The following is a 27,312-nucleotide window of genomic DNA, read 5'->3' on the forward strand; positions in this document are numbered from 1 at the left end:
GAAGAAAACCGTTTTCTGCTTATTTTTATCCTGGTGCCTACCTCAGGGCTTGAAGCATGACAAGCAGCTCACAGAGAGGTGAGGTTAGTGGGCAGATTACAAGGTGCAGACAATGTAGGAAAGGCCAGGGCTGTGATTTGTTACAGTGTTCCTCACGTGAACATCATCATGACAGATGGGTGAGGAAGTATTTTCGCACTGATTTGAAGGAGCTTTGAGTCACCATATCTTACCTAAAAGAGAAGATGACTTAAAGAATTTTTGTTGGTGGTGTGGGTTGTTTTTTGTTTTTTTGTTATATAGGCAGGCTATGTAAGTCTGCATTAAAGTACAAAAGAAACTTAGTGATGCAGCACAATGCCGACTTTTTATGACTGTAGGCTTTTATTACCTAGGAATAAACTAAGGAGAACAATGAACAAGCTATGTAGCTCTCACCAAGTGACATCTAATAAAGGCTTTAGATCTCACTAAGATACCAGTCAAACAAGTTTAAAGAGAATACTTTACTCTTGCACTCCCATCCTGTACTTTTACTAAACATCCCTACACCACAGAAAGGAAAGGTCAGATTTCTCCCGGATGCTTCTGGGAGTGGTTCTAGTGTGGGCAGAACCGCGCTCATTCCCATCACCTGAGATGGGTGTGAGGGAAACCATCTGCACCAAGCACAACCACCGCAGCAGGTCGGCCGCAGTTTGCAGATTGTCAGCTAAGTCTTTGTGGCACGCAGAGCAGCCCTACCACGTGCTGAGGCCAAATCTGCAGAGTTTAATTCTAATAGAGTTAACTTGCTTATATTTTGAACATCTGTGAAGTCTAATGTGAATTGAATGTTAAGTAAATCAACTTAGTTTATTAGCAGAGCATGGCATACTGCCACTTATTTCGATTCAACTTCTTTTCCACATCACATGCCTTTTGTGTATTTCACACATGCTTGAAAGATACTATTTTTGGAATAGTTTTCAAGGGGGTTGCTATGTTTATGGAACTGATACTTAGGTTTTCCTGAAAATCTGGGTGGTATTTAGACCCTTGTCTGCAAAGCTCTCACAAACAGAAAAAAATCAAATCAATGAAAGTAAAACAAACCAGAAATTACATCAGTTTAATTAATTTAAAATTCTAACTTTAGGCTGTATTGGGAAGTCTTTTGGGTCAGAAAGAGCTGAAAAATAATAGTAAGAAAAAATCTCCTATTTCTCAAACAATTAAAGCACATGAGCTCTTATTACTGGAGAGCTGAATGTTATGTAGACTGCATCTCAGACAGAAGTAATTTTAGGAAGAAACTTAGGAGCTTGGGAGTAAGAAATATTTTCTCGTTATTCCTCATATTGAGAAATGAGCAGCTGCTTAAAAATGCTCAATGGTTTGGAATGTCAGCCCTAGCACAGGGATGCAACTTAGTGGAAAGACTCACAGCTAAAATCATCCAGTGCACATCTATGCTTCCGAACCAGTCCCTCCAAAGGCACGCCAGGGTGTTGTGTGACCTGCAAATGGGACATGTTAGCAGGATACAAGGACTTGCTTTTTGCTGGTAGGTCTGAGTATGCAGACACTTCCAAAGTCTCATTAGGACACCAGTCTTTGGAAAGCTGTGATTACAAACACAGTGTAGTTTAATTTGCTGTCCCGCTTTGCCACAGGGCTGTGATCTCCAGCTTGCTGGTGTTTGGCGTGGTAATATACACCTAGAGCTATAGGTTCAATGAATATATCAGAGTTAGATTGTGCCTCAGGGCAAATATTCTGTTGAATCTGCTGTCCTTCCTGTTAGGTCTTGTGATGTTTTGCTGTACTCATCTACTCACCCCATAAGACATCCATGTGAGCAGCTCTGCGGTTTTATTTTCATGTTTAAACCAAGTAGCTGTAATCAGCCTTTTTATAACCTAAATTGCAGTTGTTATGACCATATTAAAGTACAACTTTACAGGCTCAGCCTGTAACTCTGCTATTAGAGGTTTAAACCTCAGCGTGGAGAAAGTCTATAATAAAAGTGAAGCTGTCTTTCATATCCTGTGATTCAGCACAGCTATATTGGAGAATCGCTGGGTTTTGCATCCTGTGCTGTGACATTTGGGACCTGCCCTCTGAGCGCCGGTGGAAGGCTGTGCTCACCAGCTCAGCGTTACAGGTGATACCGCAGGGATGGTGAACCACTGCCTCAGCACTGGCTTGGAGGCAAAGACATGCCGAGTGACTGCGTGGGGTGGTTGTTAAGGACTCTGCTCATGAACCTCATCAAAAGTGCATTGATTTCAGAGGGAATGTGGTTTTTCAATTTTTTAGTGTTCTTTAGATTAATCCCCAAGACATTCTTATTGTTTAAAGTGATAGTGAAAATATTAAGGATCATGGCGTAAGAAGGTACTAAATGCAGGAACAGAACCTTTTGAGGGCAATAACTTGCCTTATGGCCACTAGTAGAGTACTACATTACTACTTAAATAAAGATACAGGAATAAATGTTTTATCCCTTATATGCTGTAGGAATAACACTAAGAATTATGTAGGAGTGATCTTTTTAACAGTTTGTTTCTAAAGCACATTTACTTGAGGGTACTTCAGTTTAGTAATTACCTCTCAGTGGTAATTCCTACATTTAAAAGTCACTGTGAATAACCTCTCATCCTTCTGTTCCAAAAATAAGAAGCGCAAAACAAGCTTTGCAGTCTGAAAACCTAGGAACCAAACTCTGAAATAGCTCCAGCTGTGACGCCCAGGAAATCAGCCAGTCTGCTTCCAGCTCCTGTGCCATTAAAAACTCCAGCCTATCAATAAAAGGAACAGACGCTTTATTTATCTTCCCAGAGAGTACTGATACACGTCTTAAATATCTCTTATTACATCAATACACTGTCAAAGTGAATCCCTTAGTAGTAGTCACTGAAACAGTGACAATGCACCAGTTGCTAAAGATGTTCTTAAAGCTATTCTAAAAGTGACACTTGAAAGCAAAGGTCTGATAGCAATTTTTAAATTAGATCAGATTTTTGAACAGGTGGTTGGCAGGTCTGTCTCCAATGCTGATGGAGTTAATGCCTTTGATTCACTAGGCACTATTTTTTCAGTCGTCTTAGAGTAGCACGAAAACTGGTGATTGTTTCTCATAGATCACTTGTTTGCTTGGATTTGGGGAATACAGGTTTCTTTTTTTCCACTTGCTTCAGGGGTTATGGTAGGAAAGACTTCAGTCATAAGTTTGCTATTTCTTGGTACATCTGGACAATGTCTTATTTGATTCAAAAGCTAAATTAAAAATGAGCGGGAAAAAAGCTTCAGTTCAAGTGAAATGCAGTTTTTTCTATTTTTTCTGAAAAATAAAATCAGTTTATGTTAATGCAAAATATTTTCTTTAGCCTAGATGTTTCACTTAGTAGTTATTTTGTCCTCTAAAATATTTTTAAATGAGAACTTTATTTTCAAGATAAAAACTGAATGTTTTGATTCGGAAATGTCAAAATAAGCTCTAAATTCTACTTGGTTTTACACTTAAAGCTATTTTAGCTATTCGCAGATTTGGAAAATAATTATTATTTCTCTGAAAATGTTGATGTGAATTTAAGATTTGCATAAAATGCCGTTTTAATGCCTTTCCCTCACATTTCCAACATAACTGCAGATACACCTAGTATAATAGTAGGGGACTGAATCTTATTTTCTGTCTACATAAGGCTTGCAAAATGCACATTTCCTAATACATTGCAAGGAAGCATCATAGAAATTGTCCTGATAGGTATCAGATTTAAATGATCGTCTCTTTGTTATCTAATTTATACCATGTACCTCAATTCTATGTCCTGTTTTTTCTCCTCCTTTTGTTTTTATTTTATTTGACACGATTATCATTCAGACTTACCTATTTTAAAAGATCATTTTTAAAGCTAATTTTTTTTCAGATTTTTCTTCTGGTTTTGTAACATAATTTTTTTGTAATAGATATATTCTAAAGCTAAATGATGGCAAGCAATATTTGGACTGACAGAATTTGAAAAGACTGAAGTATCTCACCTATGTGTAAGATCATGCTTCTGCTTTTTTGCTTTTTCTAACATAACTACTACTTCAATATAAAAGATATTCAGTTAGAATGTTTCTGGTTTGCCTTCAAACTGCATTAGGTTAGCTTTATAATGTAATCTAAAGTCTAGTCTCTGTATACTTATCTCTTTCCTTATACATAGCTATAGCTTTTAAAAAATACTAGGGAATCTGAATATTAAAATTAAGGTACCTTTATGAGGACTTCATTTCAAAGGCTTTAAGGTTGTCTCATAACTCAAAAATACATTCATAAGTGTGTTATGTATACATAAACAGATATAACTGTGATATAGAGATTTTAACAGAGGGTGTTTTAAATAATGCTATGAAAACATAGATGCACAATGTTATTTACTTTTTTTAAAAAGTAATCATAGTTTTATGTTGGCAGGATTTATTTTACATGATTTTCATAGCATTCCTGGTTATAATTCAGATCAAGATTGCACTTTTATTGTATAGAAACACTTCGGGTTTTGTATAAAACTGGTTGGTTGGACAGAAACCAGCACATCAGACTAAGAAATTATACTGTGAACTCCAGAATTAAAGAAGCCTGTTACCCTCCCAATGTGTTTCTCTTGGTTGACTGACTTTGGCTTTAAAAAAGATGCAACTTCAAAATAAGGCTTTTCTTGTGACTAATACATTCACCAGGTTTCAGTCTTGGGTGGCTGATATGGGATTCTCTGGTGACTTATAGGGGGTGGTCTCTTGCTGTTACCTCTCCTTTGATTGTTCTTGCAAGGTCTTTCTTTCTCCCCTCTCTCTCTCCAACTGTCTATTTTTACAAAACTGGTAGGAACATAATTATTGTTGTAAACTCTCAGCCTGTGTCAAATCTGGTCGAACCAGCTGGCTAGTTTTCAAAAGTCCGTGCAGGACAGGAGACACTCAGAGGCACACAGAGACAGGACGACAGCATAAGCTTTCTTGCGTTGGGAATCAGTGAAATCAGCAATAGCCACAAACTTTATTTCCTGAAATCCTGTGAATTCTGTAAAGCTGTGTCAAAAGTACTCCAGTTATCCAGCTGAAAAATGCAGTGATGGACTTTTCCGTTCCAACAGATTTCAGTGGCATGCTCTTATAATAGACCCCCTGCCTCTTTGTCACACCAGCATCTGCTTATTATGCTTGAGAAACCTGGCATGGTCTTGAGCCACCGTTTCACACAATTCTACAACGCGGTAACTTCTTTCTTCCCTTGTTCTTTTTCTTTCATGAATTCGTCAATGTGGAAAGTGGCTTGGATGGTTTGGATGCTTCAGGAATGGGGCTTGTAAGGTGAGGAAAGTCTCAAGCGTCTTCTGTTCAGCCTTCCTGGCAATAAAGACTTCTTTTAGTATAAGTTTGAAATTCAACTGCAAATGTTTTACCTTGAGGCTTAGGACATTCTGGAGATTCAAGACTTAAGAGATTCTTCTCATTTTATCTCTAATGTGTCTTGGACCTTTAATGTAAGGAACCCCCCCTTAGTTCACAAAGACCATTAGTAACGTGTGCTGGCAGGCCAGCTGTGCTCAAGGCATTTTCCAGTGGTGTTCCACTGCATTTAACATTTGTGGTTCTGTGGCCAGGGTATGTGGTCAGGGTATTAATTCACAGCATTTCTGGAGAACAGCATCCTGGGTGGGCTGTAGAAGGAAGCGATGGAACTAGTCATTAATTAAATTCTCCCTTCTGCAGACAGACCTACCCTTGAAGGACCTGTCTCTTAGTGAACAAGCAGCAAAGAAAATACTGATTTATGAAAGTTAATCCAGCAAGCTGGACACTGATGTGTTATTCACCAGATTGGCCCCTCCCTGGAACTTTGCTTGACAGACCTGTTTGGGAATGGGAGAGGGCAGCTCTCCTTTCCTGGAGCTGCTTCTGTTTCTAAAGTTCCACTTCATATCCCATGTTTAAATTTTGCTGTGGCATAAGTATTACCACAGTGAGAGAGAAGCAGGCAAGCTGAGGACTTGAGTATTGACACCTTGTTAATAGCACTGCTCAGTGCGAGAGCTTTCTAACTAAAGTTTGCTTGCAACAGTGTAGTTTTTACTTACTTGCACTAAAAACAACTCTTGTTAGGATTTGTACTAACAGTAATTGTTTTTCTTGATCGAAGTGCTGGTTATAGGATACATATTTCATATTAGGCCTATAAAATATATCGTCTTCCAGTAATGGGAGAATTGGGGAGGCTCAGAGGTGGCAATAGCAGGAGAAACAAAAAAATAAAGCTGTAGGATTACAGCGTTGCTGTCAGCCGTTTCAACTTGAACTACTGTATTTTTACCAGCTGCTTCTTGAATGTGCTGGGGAGCAGTTTGAGGGAAGAGAAACAGAACCTGGATCAGGCACTAACTTACCCAAACCACTGTGGCTCCAATTTTAGAAATAAAAATAAATATCGAACATACATATAATCATATACAATGGCAAAGACAGACACAATGACGTCTCAGGCTTTCTCTGTGGTGCTACTGGCATGCAGTAGAGTAATTGCCACATTATCCAGCTCAATTTGAATGGAACTGAGTCAAATTTAATTAGCTCCTGTCTTTAGAGCATTTCTTCACCCACAGCACTTGCAGTCTTTAGGGTCCTGCTGTGCAACTGTCATGTTCTGCACAAAATGCAAGCTGTTAGGGGAATCCCATTCTGAAACCTGCCCTAGTTTACCATTATGTACTATGACTCCTACACTAGCAGTGGTCCAGTTTTTGTTTGTCTCTTTCTTCTAGGATATCTTTACATACTTACTTCACATGGTACTGCATGGCAGCCTGGCTGGCCCAGTCCTTAAGCCTTGGAAATGTCCTTCATGGATTAGACCATATTTAGACCCTGAGTGTTTTCTTGCAGATTTTTGTTCCATATCTGTCCACAGTCATTGCCACACTGCCTTTACCAATTTACTTGTCACCTCATCTGCTCTGAATTTTTTTGCTTCTCATTCATTGATCAAATGCTATTGAACAGTAAATACCATTTTGGATTTTAGTTCTCTTATTTTTATGAAGAAGTGCTACAAAGTAATAAGTTTAAAATGCTACTTTATTATTTTAGTTTTATGTTTAACGTAAGTACAGTCTTCTAAAATTACAGAATGTTTTCCTAATTCTAATGATAGATGTCACAAAATTGCCCACCAAACTTAAGGAAGGTGCTCTATTTCAAATTCAAAATTGCTGTTCAAATTATACTGAGTATGACTGGAATACTTCCAGAACATTTTAATTACACCTAAATGATAGGAAAATATTTTCTTAAAATACAACCTTAAAAATCTACAGAAATAGTTGTGGAACTCTGAATGCTTAATTATTCCTTCTATTCCTGGCTTTTTGAAAAAGTATAAAAAAGCCCACTGATTTGTTCTACTTAAAGCTGCTGATGTAGCTCATGTTAAACAGATTAAATACAAATTTGGCGTGACTGCATTTCAAATCACATGGTAAAACTAAAGTGTGGATAGAGCAGGTAACTGTTAAAGACTAAAACTTCAGAGAATTAAGTTGTGCAATGAATGCTTGAGGTGTGGTTTTGTGTCATGCAGGGCTCTTCAGCTCGGCTGGTCACCAGCTTTAACAACGTATGACTGTTACCCCGGCTGTTGAGCCCTCCTTGCTCTGGGAGGGACTTGTTCCTTCTCGGCTGTGTCCTGCCTGGTCGGTTCCAGCAATGGAGAGAGGGGGAGCTTTACCATTCAGCCCCCAGCCAAAGCGTTGCTTGCTCAAGTTTTTAAGTTTCTAAAAAGACCTAAGACCAAAATTTTCATGAGTTGATTAAACTATGTTAATGGGGTGATGAGACCAATTTCAAACTTGTTTGGCATAGAACATGTACTTAATGGTTTCTTATGCTCATCTTGAATGAACAGCAGAAATTGAATCCTCCAGTATGAATAAATATTAATTCAGACTATTAAATACATGCCCCATTTTAGCTACATGAATCGTTAAACTGAAGTCTAAAAGGATGGCTGTCCTTACAAGCTGAAAGAATATAAAACATTTAAGAAATAACAGTTTACCTAAGCTCATCTATTTACATATTTATTGGATCTTTCTTACAGTATAATTTCACACCAATAACAGAATATCACTCTCATCCAGACGTCTTGTGAGTCTTTTTCCTTGCTCAGCTCTGTTTTAGACACTCTTTTGATGTACTCATAGGGAATGTCTCTTGTTCCTTTGTCAACATTGCCCCCAAAACATAAGCACAGGCAAGTGAGTGCAATAGGAGGGGGATTTGAAACAGTTAAGCCAATACAAGAGTAGTCACAGGAAAATTGTTTCTTTCAGAAGGTGCTTAATCACTCTCTGATGACCATTGAAATTGATTCCATTTGAACAAATGTGGCTCTAATCAGAGCGAATACTGAAATAAACTGTACCTCAGTGGCCATTTGAACAACTGGCTTTGCACAAGTGCCCTTGGTTTTATTTTTTTTCTTGGAAACATTTTCCTTTTTGTCTGTCTTAATTAGATTTATGAGTTTGCATACTGCAACACTGATTCCCTTTTTTCCCAAGAAGATTTTGAGCTGCCAACGTACACCTTGAAACTCCTATTTTTTTATGAGTTTAGATGACACAATGTAGATGCTTCTTGCTCGGTGCAAACCATTTACTTACTCACCATTGTTTCACCATCTTTCAAGGAAATCACCACAGGCTGAATGTGTCAGGTACTCTTCCCAGGTTTTATTGCAGTTATTTGCTATGATGAAATCATAACGTACGTCACCTTCTTGCTCAAATTCCATAGGTCTTTATCTTGAATTCTTCTGATCTTTTAAATAATTGTTTCTGTAAACAATTCTATTGTTTCTTTCACATTGGTTCACCTAGAACGCAATTCAGTCTTTGCTCATTAGAAACCAATCGAGCCTCATAATAGTTGTCCTTCCTAAGCAGCATGGCTAGCCAAAATAGCCTACATGTTTTCCTAGTTAGGATAGGAAATTGTAAGGAAATAAGAGTCCTTTGATGCCATTAAATCTGTTTTCAGGATCTGTGATTACAGTTCCTGCTTTCTCAAGCATGGGAGAATTCAAAACACAAGAGTATCTTCCTGCTGCAGCCTCTTTCAGCCAGCACCCAGTACAAAGGCCTCTGACTTTCCTGGGCAGGCTTCAGCGCTGCTTTGAGCTTTGTCATTATGTTGTTCCTGAGCTTTGCCTTTATTTTTTCTGAACTGTCTCCTACCTACTGCTGAGTTCCATGGGCAGCCTGCAGAACCTTGTCTGCTGGTAGTGTTCAAACTGCTGAGCAACCTTGTATTTATCTTTGGTTTGCCAAAGAAACATTTGCTAAGTATTCTTTTGCAGTCCTTATTACTGAAAGATGGTGGTTAAGTCCCGCAATTTCAACCCAAGCGACAAACACTATATGAAGGATTATCTCAGGAGGATGTGGGAGAATGATCACTTCTACTTGTTCCAAATAAGACCTACATATTCTTAACATAAGAAACTTGTTGCTCTTACAGTGAAACTATTTGTATTAAAATTTTATTCAAAATGGTATTTCCAAGTGTATCTAAGACAGCTAGTGGCAGGTCTTAGTGAAATGCCATTGTCCCTGCAATGTTTGAAAACATAGAAGAAAGTTTCAACAATTTTGTCCCTGCTTTGTATTAGAAAAACAAAGCGTTAGAAAAAAATGTATCATTAATAAGATTTTCTTTTTATTGCAAAATCATTATTAAGGCCAATGTGAAACTGTATCACAGATTTTGAATCAAGTTGTGAGATATTCTGGGTGTTGGAATTCCCAGTTAAGCCAAAGTCAATTGGGATGTTTGGGAGAATGCATAAATTTCACCATTGATTTTAGTAAGAAATCAGTGAAACAATAATTTTAAAAGAGTGAAGTATTTAGACTTCTAAGTAATTGTTACACAATTTGGAAGCAACAGTTACCAAGTACCAGAGCTCTTTAGTGCTCTTCTCATTATTTTGTGTGCTTTTTACATATGCTCTGTGGAAGTAGCTGTGCTAGAACTGGACAGTCATCCAAATTCTGTCTTTAACAGATAAGTTAGAGCCGGTGCTTTTATTCGAACCAACAAACGAGAGAACTGGATACACGCAACACTGCTTGCAAAACTGCAGCTCTTACTGCCTGAGGCTACCGATGGCGGGCATCGTTTCCTCCGTCTGGAGGAGCCACCGTGAGTTACAGCCCGGGGGTGTGCGCGGGAACCCGGCGGGCTCAACCCGGGGCCCTGCGCAGACGTGTGGAAGAACCACGCACTTGCTGGCGGTGCGGGGAGCCGCGCTGCGCGTTTCCCGCGCGGAGGAAGCGGCAGCAGGGGAGTGCGGGCAACCCCGCTGCGTCCCTTTGGTTGGGCTTGATCTGTACCTGATCGGGAGGGGTTAAGAACATGATTTTTAAAAGGAAGAAGGGGGGAGAATTAATGTTTGGCATTGCTGTTGCTTCCGGCTGTCAGAGCCACGATCTCCACCCGGGATCTGTGCTGCTCTGCGGTGAAGCCGTGGCTGCCGCTACCTCCGCCGCGTTAGCCGCCCGGGGTTTGAAAATAGCGCGCACCTCCGCAGCGCCGGCAGCTCGGCGCTCACGCTGCTTCGGGGACCCGTGTCCCTCTTTCAGCGCCCACCGCCAGCCCTCATCCCGGCGCCCACAGCCGCGGCTGTTCCCCCGGCGGCGGAGCCGGTGAGTGACCCGCACCCCCGGCGCTGCGCCGCGCTGACCCGCGCCCACGGCCGCCAGGGGGGACCGGGCAGCGGCTGCCGGCCCCGCGCCCGCCCGCCTCCCGACATGGTATCACCCGAAACCCGTATCCCGCCGTGGCGTGGTATATCCCGGCGCGGGAGGCGCTTCCCGAGGCCGGGCGCGCCCGCCGCCCCCCAGCCCCGCTCGTCCCCCGCGCCGAGAGGAACAAGGGCGCGCCCGCCGCTCCCTCTCTTTGTGTGCGAGCAGGCAGCGCGCGCGGGCGGGCCCGAGACACAGCGCGGCGGAGGGCGCCGGGCAGCGTGAGAGGCGGCGAGCGGCGCGGGCGGGCGGCGGTTTGGAGAGCCGCCGCGGGGGCGGGAGGAGGGTGGAGTGAGGAACGCGGGGCGGCGGCGGAGGCAGCGGCGGGTCGGGGGGCGGGGAGGCAGGCCGGCCGGCCGGCGGATAATGATGGCGTGGTGTACGCGGCCGCTGGGCGGCCGGCAGCGCTGAGGGGAAGGAGCAGGCGGGACCCCCGCCCCCAGGTAGGCTGACTCGGGAAGTTTGGGGCGAGGTGCCGGGGCGGCTCTGCCGCGCGCCCCGCAGGCCCCGCAGCGCTGAGGCACCGCCACGGGGGAGCCCCAACTTCGGGCCGAAACTTGGGGCTTCCGCGCAGCGCGGAGGCGCCCGGGCCCCTGCGCCCCGCCGAGCCACCGCTTGTGCGGCGGGGTCCGGCCCGGGCCCAGTCTTCGTGGGCAGCAGGAAGGGCCGGGCGCTGTCCCCCCGCGCTGCCGGGCCCGAAACGGCCGTTGGCGGGAGGGGCGGGCAGCCGGGAGCCGCGGGGGGGTCGCCCGCCGCCGCTGCATCCCGCGCCGGAGCCGCCAGGTCGGTGCAGCTGGGGCTCCGCGTCCCGGCGGACACAATGGGCTTTATCCCGCCGGGAGGTCTCGGGCGGCGTTTCCCACCCCGAGTTTCGGATTCGTGTCACACGCCGGCGAGGCCCCGAGTTAATGGAAACTCTCTCTTTCTGCAGATGGCTTTCCGGATACCGCGATCCGCACCGGGGATAATACCCGATGTGGCCATTTACACGCTTTGATTTCTTTCTCTCCACGTCTGCTCCCCAGCGCTCCATTTCCGTGAGGGTGGGGAGGCTGGCCCAGTGAAAGGCTGCTTTTCGCATCTCCTGGGGGATCTCATCTGCCTGGTGTTGGAGGGTGAAGGCTTTGTGCCTGGGAGCCGTCGTTGCCATTCTTCTTCGGGAGTCGAGGGAGCTTTCGCTCTGACAATGATGAAAACCGAAGGCAAAGGGGAAAGGACTTTAAGAAGTGCTTCCCCACACCGAAATGCCTATAAATCTGATTTCCATGCTATCAAATGCTCTTTTGATGGCATAAACAATCCTGAAAATGCTTCCAACAAAACAGGCTTGCATCAGAGGCTGAGCACCTCTGCCAATGGAGGGGGAAATGACCCACACAGTCGAGGCAGAGCTGCCACTTATGGCAATAGGGTACACAAGATCAAAAATATGTTTCTGCAAATGGGAGGCTCTTCTTCCACACCTTCTTGTGAAAGCAGTCCACCTGCTGAGACCAAGTTAATCAGCCGGGCCACGGCAGCAGAGTACGGACCTTCTCCAGGTAGCCCATCTTTCCTCATTGTCCAAAAAAATAATCTTCTTAATACAAGTACCAGCCCCAGCGGCAGTCCTGTGGATTCGTTGTCTGTGCCTTCCGCTGCTGACAAGGTCATTCGTAGCAACAATGAGGCAGACTTGGACAAAGTTGCCTTGGCAGAAAAGTTTTCAGAGACCAGGAAGCTATTTGAAAGAAATATAAAACAACGCAGCTCAGTGGATAGATACTCCCCCAGCAAATGTGAAAGAAGTGAGGATAAGAGAAGAAGTGGTTCAGCTTCTGATTCCAGCAATGTGGTGGACCACTTCAGTTTTGATGCAGAAGCGAGTCTTCCAGTTACGCTGGAGAAAGTTGAACATCAAGGTAATGAGGAGTCGAAGCAGCAACATACCACTAGTGGTTCCAAATCCTCCTTCCTGAATGCAGGGCCCATTTCAAGGAGGCTGGAAAGCTTTCTGGGCGACAGTGATACTGAAGAATCCAAAGAAATTTCCAAAAATGATAGTCCTTTGAATCAGGACCCTTTGAAAGGCCACTACAGTTTGGATTCATCTGCTGTTGCTGAAGGTTGTCCGGAGGAGGCTGTGTCCACCAAAGTGTCAGTGATCCCCAGAGATGAGCTGAGTGAGGTCCTTGGCAAAGACAAAAGAGAGCAACTGGTACTTGAGAGAAGCCTGTGGGATATGGGCAGTACACCTGGTCAGGAGGCTCAGCGGAGATCAGGTACTGTTCTCTCCCAGGTTTCCCCTGTGGCGGGGACTTGCGCAGAACTGGTTGCACGAGATGAAACCTCAGGGCATGAAAAAGGTTTGGAGAAAGATCACATTGTTCAAGAGGATCAACCACTCAGATGTCAAGTACAGGAAGGCAAGAAGAACGACTACTCCTTGGATGTAGTAGAAGAGTTTACAGAAGGCAGCGAGACCAATTGGGAGGAAGAAAGAGAGGGGATGTCTGTGAAAGATGGTCCAGTTACACGAGTTCAGGATGTTCTGGAGCGGGAAGGGGATACTGAGGAACAGGAGCAAGTGGTAGAAAAGCAGAGTGAGAACTTCAGTGCTTTTGGCATAGAGAATGCAGCTTTTGATGATGACAGGGATACAGAGCCAGAAAACCAAGGGCCTGAAGGCAAAGAAATTTTGGAGGGAGAGGAGGAGGAGTATATGTATGACAGTGAATATGAGGAGTTTCCTGGACTTTCTGAAGAAGAAGATCCTGAGCCAGACCGAAAAGTCAAATTCTCAACAGCTCCTATAAAGGTAAGGACCTTTGAATTTTCCTTATTTTATTGTTTCACAGTCAGAAGTACCCAGGAAATACATTTTTGTGGTGTTTTTTTCAAAGCCTTAAAACCCCTTAAAATGTAAGCTTATAGCTTTTATTCAAAACTAAGTAAGAGGGAAGTTATAACCTCTCTGCAAAATTTATAAATTAGTCAGAAGTGATTTGTGAGTCACGGCAGCTTCATGAGCTAGTCAGTATAGCGAAACACGTGAGATTTTACTTAATGGGCATTTGCAGGAACATTAAACTTTTAGGAATAGATATAAACAAATGTGATCTTTAATACTTGCCTTCATTTGTTCAAAGTTGAGGCATTCCATTAGGAAGGGTTTTTTCAGTTTTGCTTGTACAAAAGTTTTAAAAAGAGCAAAACAAAAACCTCATAGCAGACCTTCAGATTCAACTTCAAACTGGTTTTCAGAAGTAACGATGAGAAAATATCAAATGATTTATTCCTTTTATGCAAAATTTTAGAATTCTCTCTAATAATAGCCATACATATGTTGTTTGGTTTTTTTACTGGCTTGGTGAACAAGCTGTGTGAGTGTTAACACAATTACTTCGGAGCTATGAAGTTGCAGAAGTAGAACTTACAGGGCAGACTGGATAATGGGTAGTGTAAGTTAAAACACTAACGAGTTAGAAAGACTTAGGTGTCTGATCTTCCTCTACCAAAAATACCCACAAAATAAGTCATTCCACAATTCAAACCATGTTTACCTATAGTCTCATTGCAGACTTCAGTTATTCTAGTCCTTCTTAAGGTTTGTGAGGAAATTTGGGAGATGCACACCACGATGGAATTGGAAACTGTCCAGACTTCTCAAGCATGCTTCTCTTCTTCTACTATTACATGGATGAAAAATAGTGTCTTTAGTAAACAATTTTTACACTTTGTTTCTACAGAGTCAGGACTCATTCTTACTGATCACAGGGATGTAGAAATTCTGAGTCCTGTACTTCCTGCAGTGGAGAGCTGTAATTTCCCGGTTTGTTAAACACATGCCTGTTCTGTACCCCAGAAAATGCTTTGGGTGTGGCAAAATTAAGAGTTTTTTTACATGTGGGGTTTTTATAGTCTCTCCATAGCCAGGCCGACTTTAAATGGGTTTCTTGCAGTTGATGCTGCTTTAGTGGTGACCTGGAGCGCTGAAGAAGAGAGTGCCACGATGGGGAAACTGCATAATGAGTGGTGTGGGCTGTGAGAGAGCCGGAGGGGCATCAGTCCATTTCCTCTCGCATTTGTGCACCGAGTATCTGAGGAGAGTGCTGTGTAGAGTCTACTGTAAATGTGTGTTCGTTGAGTGACTGCTGGTTGCCTGCTGTAGGCAGGGTTTTACTGATCACTGCTGAAATCCTACTGAAGCAGTGGCTCTAACAGACTTTTCCTGCCTTCTCTGTTACGTCTGTGCTAGACTTAGTTCAAACCATTAGCAGAGATCTCTGTGCCAACTGTGATGGAAGCTCTCCTGGAGACAAACCTCACTTTCTGGTAACTAGCACTGTTCAATTACAGCTGCTTCTCTGAAAGCCACAGGATCCAACCTGTACCAGATCAGCAATTACACAACCAAGAGATGAATGGTTAGTAGCAACTGTTAGCAGTTTTCCATTAAAAATAACGTAGTTCTGGCCATAATGCCCCACTTGGATTGGCAGAATAAACTGTACTTAATAGCAATATGGTCAGTGAACTTTCTTTATAAGGCCGTAAAATTGAAGCTTGTGCTACTTGCCTTTATCCCTTTTCAGTGAAACTTGACTATATCTTTTCTATAATGGGTGTAGGGATCTCTTCCTCTGTCATTTTCAATAGCTTTTTCCCCTCTGTTCCACATGCCGAAGCAATGATTTATTTTCCCTTGTCTGTCTCTTTGTTTCATATTTTCTATGATACTTGGTGGGAATGACTCCTGGTATATGGTTTTTGGCTTTTGTGTTCTGTATAATACATCATTCCAACTTCTTTTGCACTTCCCCAGAATTGTTTTTAGTAATGTACGTTTAATATCTCATTAACTTTTTAGAAAAATCCCACTTTTACTTGACAGAAGGAAATCTCTCATTTGACTTTTTGCATAGATTTTAGTGCATCTTAAATTGGAAGAGGAAATAAAAATCCTGAATGGTAGCAAAAGATTATTCCTAGTCCCCACCGTAGCTTAGAGCAGTACCATAGTGAGAAAGTAGCTTCTTTCTTCAGCTTTATTTAGACTAATAAGTTGGACTGAAATGTGAGTGTCATTCCAGACATCCATAGCCACAGAGAAGGGCTGTGTTTCTTCTCCTCTTGGGCACTCCCGAGAGGCCAGGCTGGCCTTGGCATTCTTGCTGTTTTCCTTCTGCACCTCTTTAGTGATTATGAAGAAACCATCTCTGTCTTTGGCAGTTGCTGTTCAGCAGGTGTCTGGTAGAGTTGGAGAATTCAAAACATGCAAAAGGTGTTTGGGCAAGAAAAAGCATGTCCTCAAATCATCAAAGTTCTGCAGCGATGAAGCTCTGATATTTGATGTACCCAAAAGGGAAGCTGGATATGTATGTAGGTAATGGATGTAATTTACACACGGGCACCCTAAAAACAGTGTTTAAGCTGCAGCAGCAAAGAGAACTTGATTAATATCTGTGTTTGGAAGTTTCTAGTTGGTTGTGAAATTGGCAGGGCTTTTCAGTGGAAGGAGACTGTGGAGCTCCCAGGGGATGTGTGAGGGAGCTGTAACACTGTTAGCCATGCATCTGACCTGTGCTGGAGATCTGTAATTGTTGACATCTGTAGCAGGGCTTAAGAACATAATTTAATCTGATAATTTCAGGAAAGACAGAACATAATTACGCAAATACTCCATTATTTTGAGTTGCTCTATGCCTGTGAAAATAAGCATAGATGAGACTTTTTAAAATAAATGTTTCAATTCTGTAGAAGCTGGTGATAAATGAGGTCTGGGAAGATTTCGTACTTCCAGTGGGTGACCTGACTCTTTTGAGTTCCGCTGCTGTTTGATCTCTGCAAACCTTAAGGAACATTATGTCTCGGTTGCTTGTTTTTCCTGCAGTAGTGAAGAAAGTCATACTGTACAGTTATTAGCAGAACTTCACAGACTGGATTTGTGTTATGGTACATGAGCTATTTTTAGTCTCTTGTTGCCACATATGAAGCCAGTAAGGAATGTAAAGCACACTCAGCTGTCCAAGGTATTTGCAAGGGAACTGATTTTGTCTTAAAGTTTTCTAAGTAAACTGTGTAAACAGTCAGCATTACAGACAGTGCAAATAATGTCAGGTAACTGTGCTGTCATCCCTTTATATTTGACTTTGCTTTTGTAATGTAAAGGTTAAACTCACTTTCAATTATGTGATTACCTTGAAAGGCTTTAATTAACATAAGTGTAATGACTGAGTGCTGTTTGACATTTTTAATTTTGAAACTTTCCATTGGGAAAACAAATGCCTGTTTCCAGTTTGACTTCTCGAGATGATTTTGCTTCTGACTCTGTCAAACTTTGTCCTCACAACCTTTAATAGCACTGTGACTAAGTTCTGCAATGATTTATGATCCTTAGAAATTCTGTAGCTCAGGTGAACTGAAAAGACAGTACAGCTGCTATTGGCTTCTGTGTGTTTAATTAGCAGTGTTATCCAGTTTATGTTGCATGGGAGTGTCTGTTCCCACCTTTTTGTGAATGATACTTTCTTTTAAGATTATTAAGCTAAGAACACAGGTTTGTTTTTTTGTTTTGTATATGGTTCTGTTTGTTTTTAAAAGGCAAAGAAAAAACCCAAACCTTCCTAAAGCCTTTACTTTTCTATTTGTCACAGTTGAGCTACAAGTTTAAACTTAAATAAGGAAACTGAAAGCAGTTTCATAGCTCTGAAGTTCTGAAGCTCAGTATATCCCTTGCATCAACATTACAACGTCTGTAACTTAACAGCGTAACAACTTTTCTTCATATTTTTATCTCAAACTCTCCATGGTACTTTTCAGTGACTTTTCACAAAAATAACCTTGTTATGTTGTGCTTGCATCTGAGAGTATGACATTTCCTGCTGGCTGACTTAACAGTATGAGCGGGATGTTAAAAACACAGATACTAACTGGAGGAAGAAACGTATTTTCATACATGTGAAAATCTTGTTATTTTGTTGTCTTGTGTTTTTTTTTGAGGAAAGATAACATTGAAACTCTTATTGAAGTTCCAATTTTCATAGAAGTAAAAAGCTTATTACAGCTGAATGCATTTAATTTTACTATAGATTTACCTTGTTTAGAGAGTTCTTCATCCCATGTTTCTGATGCCTTTCTGGTCCTTAATATGATTCCACGACCTTTGTTCACCTCTCCAGAAAGAGGCACTTTCAACTCAAACTTTCTTTGGATTTTTTTTTTTTTTAATCATGCATCTTCCTTTTTTATTTTTTAGCAAATATTTTATATGCAGGTAGATTGATTTGGCATTTCCAGAGGTTTTAGATGAGAGTCCAGAGGCAGGGTATGGGGATGTAGAGCAGAAATCTAAACCAGAACAGAAAAAGCAAAGAATTTATTTTTCTGTCCTGGCTCACTGCTGGAGCAGCTCGACTCTTTACATTGATATCTCAATGTATTTCTAAACAGAATATTCCCTGAGTGCAGTTATATGACATACTAGCTGCCCTGTTTTATGTACTTGTTGATACTATAAAACTACAGACAAATAAGAAAACACTGAGGTTATGGGTGCCAGGTGGGGGGGACAGTGAGTGGGGGGACAGTGAGTCCCTCCACCTGATAAATTCCTTGCAGTTTCACCTCGATGTGACAGGAAAGAGAGAGATATTTTTAAAGGTAGTCTTAAAATACTGCTTAGTTTGCGTCAGGGTTGCAGATTTGTGCCCTCACTGATGGCAGAGCTGCACCTGCAGCTTAAAGTTACTTATTCTTTTTGACTTAATGTTAGCTGATCCCTTTGCATGTCCAGCCTGTGCTGTTTTGCTCTGAGAACAGCTGTGGGGCACAGGAGGGACGAAGGTGAGTGAATAGGTGGCGCTTGAGGATTTTATGGGAGATGTAGTCAGAAAAAACACTGAGGAGGTGGCAGTCAGCAAATGTAAGTGGATTCATAGGAGACAAGTTCATTAGCTCAACTGTTAAGCTGCTGGAAGATTCAGCATCATTTTGATAGTGATTACTGTTATTAGCACCTGAGAATACTTAACCTAGACTCATAAAGAATGAAGAGGCAGTAGTTGAAACTTAGTTGTAGTTTACTTTTTGAGAGATGGAAAAAAAATTATCCCTTTTCATGTCATTCTAACATAAAAGAGAAGCTGAACACTCAGAAGGACATCAGTAAAAAGAAGTGTGCCTCCATTATCTCAGTATGTTTTGTAATCTTGAGATCATAAAGGTGCAGTGTAGCAGTTCTTAACAGGGTTCTTATATTTTTATGGAGTAGTAAAGTATTATTCCAAAAGGCAACATGCAGATTATTTAGGTTTATTTCTCATTTTCCTCTATCACTCTCTGATGTGTCTTGGTATAGCGAGGTGATCCTCCTTTTCAGACCCTGGGGAGCTGACCATTACTAGTGACAGTATTACTGCAGATGAGTTAATAGTTGATCTGGTATGGGAGAGTTATTGTGTTGTTACTTCTTCTCATGACCTTTAGAAAAGAGCCAGGTCAACTATTTTTGTGTTCAGTGTTATTCTTTTGAAGTTCCTTGTACCAGTTTGCTCACTATTTAGATTTGGTCAGGCCAAGATTTTTGTTTTAGTGAATACTAAGTAAACACACATATCTCATTACTCTGGATTGCTAGACTTAAACTGGTGATACCAAGACACCTGTGAAGCTTATAGATGTTCACAGTCAAATCACTTTCTATGTATACGTAGTCTTTCAGGAGGTGAGATTTTTGGGGATGCCTCCACTTTATGTAGTAGTTTTTGCCTCATCTGGTCATATCCTGTTTCTGTGTAGTTTTTCTGTCTGTTTGTCAGTCAGAGGGCAGTGCCACCTCAGCTGAAATGGTGGTGACGTACAGCCAGGTCACAGCAGCGCTCCACTTCCATGGAGGGACAACGTGGATCATCTCTCAACTTCTGCTCTGAATGTTTGAAATGAAATAAAATCAGTGGAATGGATGGTTTTCTCTGTCTTCAGTATTTCTTTCATTGGGATTTAAAAATTAAATCCCTGAAAGTGAGTGTTTCTCCTTGTGGAGTACACAGCATAACCTGAAACAGATACCATGTTGTCTTTCTTGCTCTGTAGCTAGCTCCAGTGCCTTTGCTACTGCAGCAAAATACAGAACTAGAGAATAAATCTTATTGTTTTTATTGAGAATTAAGTAGAGAATAGTGGGTTTGTTTATTATTAAATTATTCATATGAAATTATCTGTACTGTAGATCTGAAGCAAGGTTGCACTTATGCCTTTGTGTAAACTGAGGTGGTCGGGGTGTTTGGTCAGGGCACACAGGGGTCAAGTGCAGAAGTGCACGCAGCCTGTCTGTCCGCCTGTTTGGTAACAAAAAATACTACATTGAGTGTAATGGCGTATAATATTAACCTGTTTAACAGCTACCAACCATTCTGAATACTTTTTGAAGAAAAGTAAAAGTCTAGTTGTTTCAAAAAAAGGAAAAGTAATCACAGTATTTCTGTTTGCTGATTGAAAGATTTAGTAGCATGAAATGATTTAAATCTGGTGTAGTCACTTTCACTTAAAATGTAACAGACAGTGGTAATAAGCTACTAACTGTGCAGCTTTTGGAAACAGAGGGAAGAGTGGTTGGTGGTAAGGAGAGGTCTGCTTTAACTGAAGAGGAAGATTGTAAGAGTAAACTGTAAAATGTACATTATACTTCAGTCCCACTCCAGTGCTACTATTTCGAGTGATTGTTCATGTTTGCCTGGGCACTTCATGTTTTGCCAGGTGTCACAGGGGCCATCAGTTGGAAAAGCTGATTCTGTTCACTATTAGATAACTTTCTCTGCGCTGTAGCCTGTGTTTTTGACGTGCAGCTTTACTGAATGTCAGTAAACTCGCATGTTCAAAGTAAGAATTGTGTTTCAGAAGAAATGTGAACCAGATGCGGTGGTCCTTGCTGGGCGGGGTGTCCAGGCAGGGCTGTTGGTGACACCCCAGTGCCTCTCTCAGCCCCTCAGTGTGTCCCGCAAATACAGCCGTGTTCCTTCAAATTGTTTGTGAACTCTTTTGGGCAGTTATTGATTTATTAATCTTACTTTTTAATTACTTTTGTAATATTCTGCTTTTGATCTTGCTCAAAGAAATCTGATCATCTAATAATGAATGGAGGTCTTTGGACTGTGTTTTATGACTCCATAGCAGTTTCGTGTGAACACATGGTGAATTAGTGTCTCCTTTCTGAAGAGTTTACCCCATAACAAAATTAACATTCTGCTAGAACTAACATAGTTCTTTAAGTAGAGCTTTTTATGTGCTGCCAAGAGTTTGAACTAAGTGAGGTACTGTGATAATGCCATTTTCTGTGATAGCACTAAGATGATACAATGGAGATTTATAGTTCTGTCTGATAACAGGAACTGAATGGTGGGATCTTCTAGAACAAGGGTGTCAAATGTAATTACGTTTATACAGTCCTGAAGTGTAACTACTCCTACATTTATACAGTCCTGAAATCACATTCGGCCCTTTGAAGGCAACCGTGAGGCTGATGGGGCCCCCAGTGAAAATTAGTTTGACAGCCCTGTTCTAGATAGTAGCCTGTTAGGGGTTTTTTTGAGTGCTGATCTTGATGATGTTGATGTTAGCACCTTCACAGAAGGAGGCAAACTAAAATTTGCATTTTAAAAGTTATTCCTTTTCCTGGTGTGAGGAATACAGTTTGTTCTATGTCCAAATAAATATACTTGCTTTCCAAGGGCTAAGTATATATTTGAAAATTTCCAGTCTTGTGTCTTAACAATTTGATTAAAATAATCCTTAAAAATTCAGCCCTCTGTCAGAACTTTCTTGGATTCAAATTATTTTTATTCATTCTAAAGAAAAGAGGTCTTGAGTGCAAAAAGAAATTTCTTTTCAGATAGCAGGGTTATGAATCCTTTATTAGCTTGACAGGATCCAGAAGTTACTAATGTTAGCAAGCTATGGTAAAAGGCTTGTAAAATTCACGTGGTTTCCACAGCAAAATTCATCTTGTTTCTCCTATGTAGAGACAGTAGCTTGTGTTTGCTAAAGCATATGTTTTAAAAATATCACTTGCACACTAATAATTTTACAATCTCTGGCTAGCGGTGGCTTCTAAATAGTAAGATTAGAATTTCTTTTGTCCCTAATGTGTTTGATTCAGTAACTAAACCCCGCCAGACACAGTGCAGGGATGAACGGTATTTAGCTTTCTCATCAGTCTTCTAAACTGAAACTTGTAACTTGTATTATTTATTATCCACATTTTAACTGTGTTTAATATTACTTTCACTACTTGGCAAGAACAACAGTTCTGTGTTTTCTGTGTTAGTATAAACAATTTTACTGTTTCCGTCTCATAAAAATTAATACCATGTTACAATTCTACATATACGCAATAAAAATTTCTGTCTTTTGCCCTTGACTCCTTGGCCATCCTTTTTTGGCGTATTCATGCTTCTCCTTTTGTTATTGCAGTGTTTGGCTTCTGGTTATATATGAGTTCTGCTTTTCCTCTATTCTTTGTAAATTCATTTTTTGTCCTCAAAATTATTTTTCTGAAGTCAGGGAGTGGGGGTGGGTGGGTTTCTTACTATTTTGAAAAAGGTCTATATGGTCTTAATTGTAAGGTTGTGGTTTTTAGACTATTACCTAAGTGTTCTCGCACACTTGCCATCTGTCACTTTGAGAGAAAAGTATGAATTTTTTCTCCTATTGGATTAGTTATATTTCAGATTTTTATTTCAGGTTTCTCTTAAAAAAGCAAGTGTGCATGAATATTAGTAGTCTTCATTTGCATAGTTATGTTTGTGCTGTCTTTTTATGAGTAACAACTATAAACATCACTGGAATCTAAGCCACCACTAATTTTAAATTCTGTGATCCACTCATGGTGGATGATCAATTTCTATGGTTAATTTTGTGTGAAAATGGGCAAATTCTGTGAGACTCTCAAGTACGATGGTATTACTTTTGAGTTGGAAAAGTATCTAATAATTTCTAGAAATTCCAGAGATATTTTAGTGCTGGCAGCCTAAGACATGCAGCATATGTAACGCAATATGTTATGATGGTGCAACTTTGCTTCCCCCAGTTTTCCAGCACTTTGTGGTTGTGTAAGGAACCCGTCAACCCTTTGCTAATGTAATTCTTCAGTAGGCAGTGACCACTTGCGTCATCTTCTGCTTCGTTAGACCAACGAATTGTAAAGAATCAAGAAAATACAGTTGTCATTGTCTCTAAAACTAATTGCTACCGTTCTCCAGATTTTGCTCATTCAGTCATTTGATAGTGATCTTTAACATTTTTGTCATATTATTAATAAGCAAACCTTTTTTTTTCATGCCTCAGTATTTGATTTGTTCTTAAGAACTCAAATATTCTCATTAACAAGCTAACATTTGTTTACTCATGAACTTCCTTTTTACTATTAGTCAAGTTATAAGACTAACTTTAAACTATATTTTTGGAGAAATTGTTTTTTCTTTTGGGATGGAAAGGAACCAAACTAGCCTGGTCTTGTTCCAAAGAGAGACTAGTGCTTTATTAAATGCTTCTGCTTCATATCCTATTTACTGATTTGAGGGGATGGGAAGGGAGATTAATTAAAAGAACTTGGCCACCTTTTTCTGATACTGATAGAGTAAGGATTCTTGAGACCATTTGGACGGTTTTCTTGTCTATTTTGCATATTTTTCTGTAAAGTTTATGGAAGACAGATACCGTTAAGTGCAACCCTTATATTTTTTCTGTGTCCAGTTGTTGCCCACTGGTGTCTGTATGGTAGTCCAAAGGAGTTTTGTAGTTTATTTACCTTTATGCAAGACTTAAGAAGAACTTTTCAGGAAGGTTTTATTGGGGGAAACTTAAGACTTGTGAGAGTGGGTTTCTTTCTTACCTCTCAGCCAAGTGGATCTAGTCCTGCTCACTTACCAGACCATGCCATGGATACATACTGGACTGCTATGTGACCATGGGATGTTTCTGGAGTAGCCGTTTTGCAGGATTTGGCAGAGAGTTTGTGAAGCTGTCCTCCAGCTGTAGGCTGGCGATGAAGCAGTGAGCTCCCCATGGGAAATACTGATTTATATTTATTGTTCTTTGGTAATCTGTTTCAGTAACTGTTTTCCTGTGTCTGAGGCTACTGCCACACAGAGCTAATGCCATAGACTTGTGAATATAAATTCACTGGGAAAATGTTAAGTACAGCTAATTAGAGCTAATTCTGTCTTATTTACATGATTGCAGCTACCTGTCTAGGTAGTCTTAGTGGGAAAATGCAAAAGTTGCAAGAACTTAGTAAGCCAGTGTAAATTAACTTTGTGTCAACACTGCATGTTCTTGATTAGGGAGATGGCTGCTGCAGCAGCAATCCGTTCTTGTCTTACAGTGATGTTGAGTTAAACACTCAGTGCCTGCAAAAACTTAACCTTCTTTTTCAGATAAATTTGAGGTGATGTATTAGTATTATTTTTTTCCTAACTTATGAATTTAAATACAATTAATGAACATGCTGATAAATAAAATTAACCTTGTTACATGTAACTCATTCTTCCTTTCTAGATTTCTGTCTTAGTTCCTGTTTGTTTTTCTTTTATTTTTAAGAATTCAGAAATTCAGCTGGAGTGATTACTAAAAATAGTGATGTATGTAACAAGGCATTTCCCTTTCCTGGGAAACTGCATGATTCCTTTGCAAAACCAGAAAACTACATCTATTTGAAGCCTTGCAATTGGCAGGTGGGGGTGGGGAGAGGGAAGAAGAGAGGAAGGAGGATTTGGGGGAACGCAGTCCTTTAAAAAAACAAAGGTAACACTGTACAAAGAGGAGATGACTGCTTTCCTTAACTGATTTCTGTTAACTATTTGGTGTGTTGACAACACAAAAAGTATTTAAGGAATTATTTCAAAACTTCTAAAATGTTACTTCTGTGTAAGCTGGAAGCTGTCTTACAGCAGCAGTATTAAATACATGATTGTTTAGAAAATAGGATCTCTAAAAATAGTACTTTAATTTCTTTACTGGTTTCCTTTCACTTATATCATGTTTGTAAGGGAGTGGGAAAGCACTAAAAAAGTTTTCTGTTACCTTTCTTAGGTTTTCAGTACTTACTCAAATGAAGACTATGACAGACGTAATGAAGAAGTTGACCCTGTCGCAGCCTCAGCTGAGTATGAACTTGAGAAAAGAGTGGAAAAAATGGAAGTGTTTCCTGTGGAAATAGAAAAAGGTACAAATCAAACCTCGAACATTTGCAAGAGTTACTGTGCACACAAAAATAAAACAATTTTGAACTGTATTTTCCTTGAATTTAGGTCTTGAATTTTTAGATGTGTGTTCAGGCTTTCATTTGTGGCTAGTTCTGTTGGCTTTAGTGAACAGGCCTCTACTAAATGCAAATTGTCATACTTGTTGAGGTTGGGAAGGCTACATTACTGAGTGACAGGTCTACACCAGAACATAAAAATCTTGTTAACTCCTTCAGTTATCATGAAGCTTTGAATCTGACAGACAGTTGTAACTACACAGCAAAAAGCCTTGAAGTAGTATTTAGGTAGATAATATGTTGTAGTTGTCTTGGTGTCTTTTGTTTTTTTTGCTTTAGGGGTTTTTGGTGTTTGTTTTTGTTTGTTTGTTTTTATTAAGTGAATTTTCATATCCTTTGTGTGGCAGGACTTGGAATACTTTGGAACAGCTCACTCCTGCTAAGTGTTACCTCTTGCATTATGTGGCTGATCTTAGATTTTTTTAATCCCTTAGGTGACAGTGGTCTGGGCATCAGTATTATTGGAATGGGAGTTGGTGCTGATCAGGGGCTTGAAAAACTAGGTATCTTTGTAAAAACAATAACAGATGGTGGAGCTGCTCAGCGAGATGGACGGTGAGTTTTTCATTGAATTAATTATGCTTTTTACAAATTTCTAACCAAGCTCAGTTGTTTTCACTGGTTATGCAAAATACTGTGAATAAAAGTACAAAAGCTGAATCCAGCTGAATAAATATTACATTTTTGTTTTATGTTAATGTTTTAAAAACAACTTTGTTTTACTTAATATAGGACATTTTTGCAATATAAGTGTAGGTCTGCTTACGTCATACATGAGAAAAGCTCAGAATGTGCCCATGTGTAACAGTGCCACAAAATCATGGTGACATCCCAGAACAGCAGTGTGTAAATAGTGTAAAAATATAAAGACAAATACCATGTAAATTTTAATTGGTGATCTGCATAGTAACTGAGGATCAGGAGATGGTTTTTAAGCAATAAATTTCTCTGAACTCAGAATTTCTTATTATAAATACTAGTGAGTTTTAAGTTATACTTGACACGTCAAAAATCTGTCAAGCCAAAATTTTTTTTTTTAACTGATGCCTAAGCTTTTATTTATTTTGCAGAATTCAAGTGAATGATCAGATTGTTGAGGTTGATGGCATAAGTCTAGTGGGAGTTACTCAGTTCTTTGCAGCAACTGTATTGAAAAACACTAAAGGCACAGTGAGGTATGTATGTTTTCTATGAAGCAATACTTTATTTTTGTCATTTTTCATTAATAGATAATATAAAACCATAATCTGGAAGTTTTACAAAGATGTTGTTGAAGGTGACAGTATCCCAGACTTATTTCTTAAGTATATCCAATTTTTTTTGCTGCAAGATAATTTATTTTTCTTCTGTAGGTTTTTGATTGGGAGAGAGAAGCCAGGGACTCAGAGTGAAGTAGCCCGTCTCATTAGTGAGACCTTAGAGCAAGAGAGATGTCTGTATGAGCAACACTATGTGCATGATGATACAGAGCAGGTAAAACATCATACATACCTACATATTTTTAAAAGTACGTGATTACTACTAAATGCAATAACTCCTGCAAATTGAATGTGTTTTCAATCAAATTGAAATAAAATAAAGGATAGAACAGGCAACTTGTTAAAAACAGAAAATACAGACTTCATACATTACTATTATCAAGGCACATGATTATCACTACTTGCTGTACTTCCAATGTATCAATAATCCAAAAGATACTTTTAAGTATCAGCTGTAGCTTGTTTTATGCATGGCTTACTCAGCTCTTTTTTGTGGAATTTTGATGAAGGTGCTTGCTGGTCATCTTTAAAAGGTATCATAGGTATAAGAAACTAAAAAGGAATTGTAACTAGTTGAGACAAGTTTTGCAGCTGTTTTTATTCCTTGATTGTGTGCTTTTGTTATTGCTGCTACCAGAATGCCAAGTGTGTGTTACAGAATGTTGTGATTTTCCCTTCTTGTCAGGATGATGACTATGATGACGATGACGATACATATGAGTCACATTTACATGGAAAATCTGTAGAAGTTTTTGATCTTCCTGAAAATGAAGATATTGGTTTACCACTGGATATGGAGTCAGCACAGTCTCTTCTTAAATTTAAAGAGGTGTGGTAGCAGTTTCTTGAATATTTGTTGTGATGCACTGGGGAACATCTGAACATTCATGTCCCTCCCATTGTAGTTTTGGGTTTGTTTTCCCAA

The 27,312-nt window shown here is 40.3% G+C and overlaps 1 protein-coding gene across 3 annotated transcripts in view; it reads left to right on the plus strand.

Moving 5' to 3' along the window:
* Positions 1–10,151: 10,151 nt before the first annotated feature.
* LOC309441665 (neurabin-1-like) overlaps positions 10,152–27,312 on the plus strand; it is a 42,606-nt gene continuing 25,445 nt past the window's right edge. For 2 of the 3 annotated variants that reach the window (XM_082056581.1, XM_082056583.1), the window contains exons 1-7: positions 11,172–11,275; positions 11,764–13,629; positions 24,900–25,032; positions 25,563–25,683; positions 26,199–26,303; positions 26,481–26,601; positions 27,073–27,216. In XM_082056581.1, the coding sequence (XP_081912707.1) occupies positions 12,019–13,629; positions 24,900–25,032; positions 25,563–25,683; positions 26,199–26,303; positions 26,481–26,601; positions 27,073–27,216 (2,235 nt within the window). In that variant the 5' untranslated portion in view covers positions 11,172–11,275; positions 11,764–12,018. Of the gene's footprint in view, positions 10,734–11,171; positions 11,276–11,763; positions 13,630–24,899; positions 25,033–25,562; positions 25,684–26,198; positions 26,304–26,480; positions 26,602–27,072; positions 27,217–27,312 lie in introns of those variants that run through there. The other variant, XM_082056582.1, reaches the window with a different exon arrangement.

This window comes from Streptopelia decaocto (assembly GCF_964273445.1).
Source record: "Streptopelia decaocto genome assembly, chromosome: 6".
NCBI classification, from domain to species: domain Eukaryota; kingdom Metazoa; phylum Chordata; class Aves; order Columbiformes; family Columbidae; genus Streptopelia; species Streptopelia decaocto.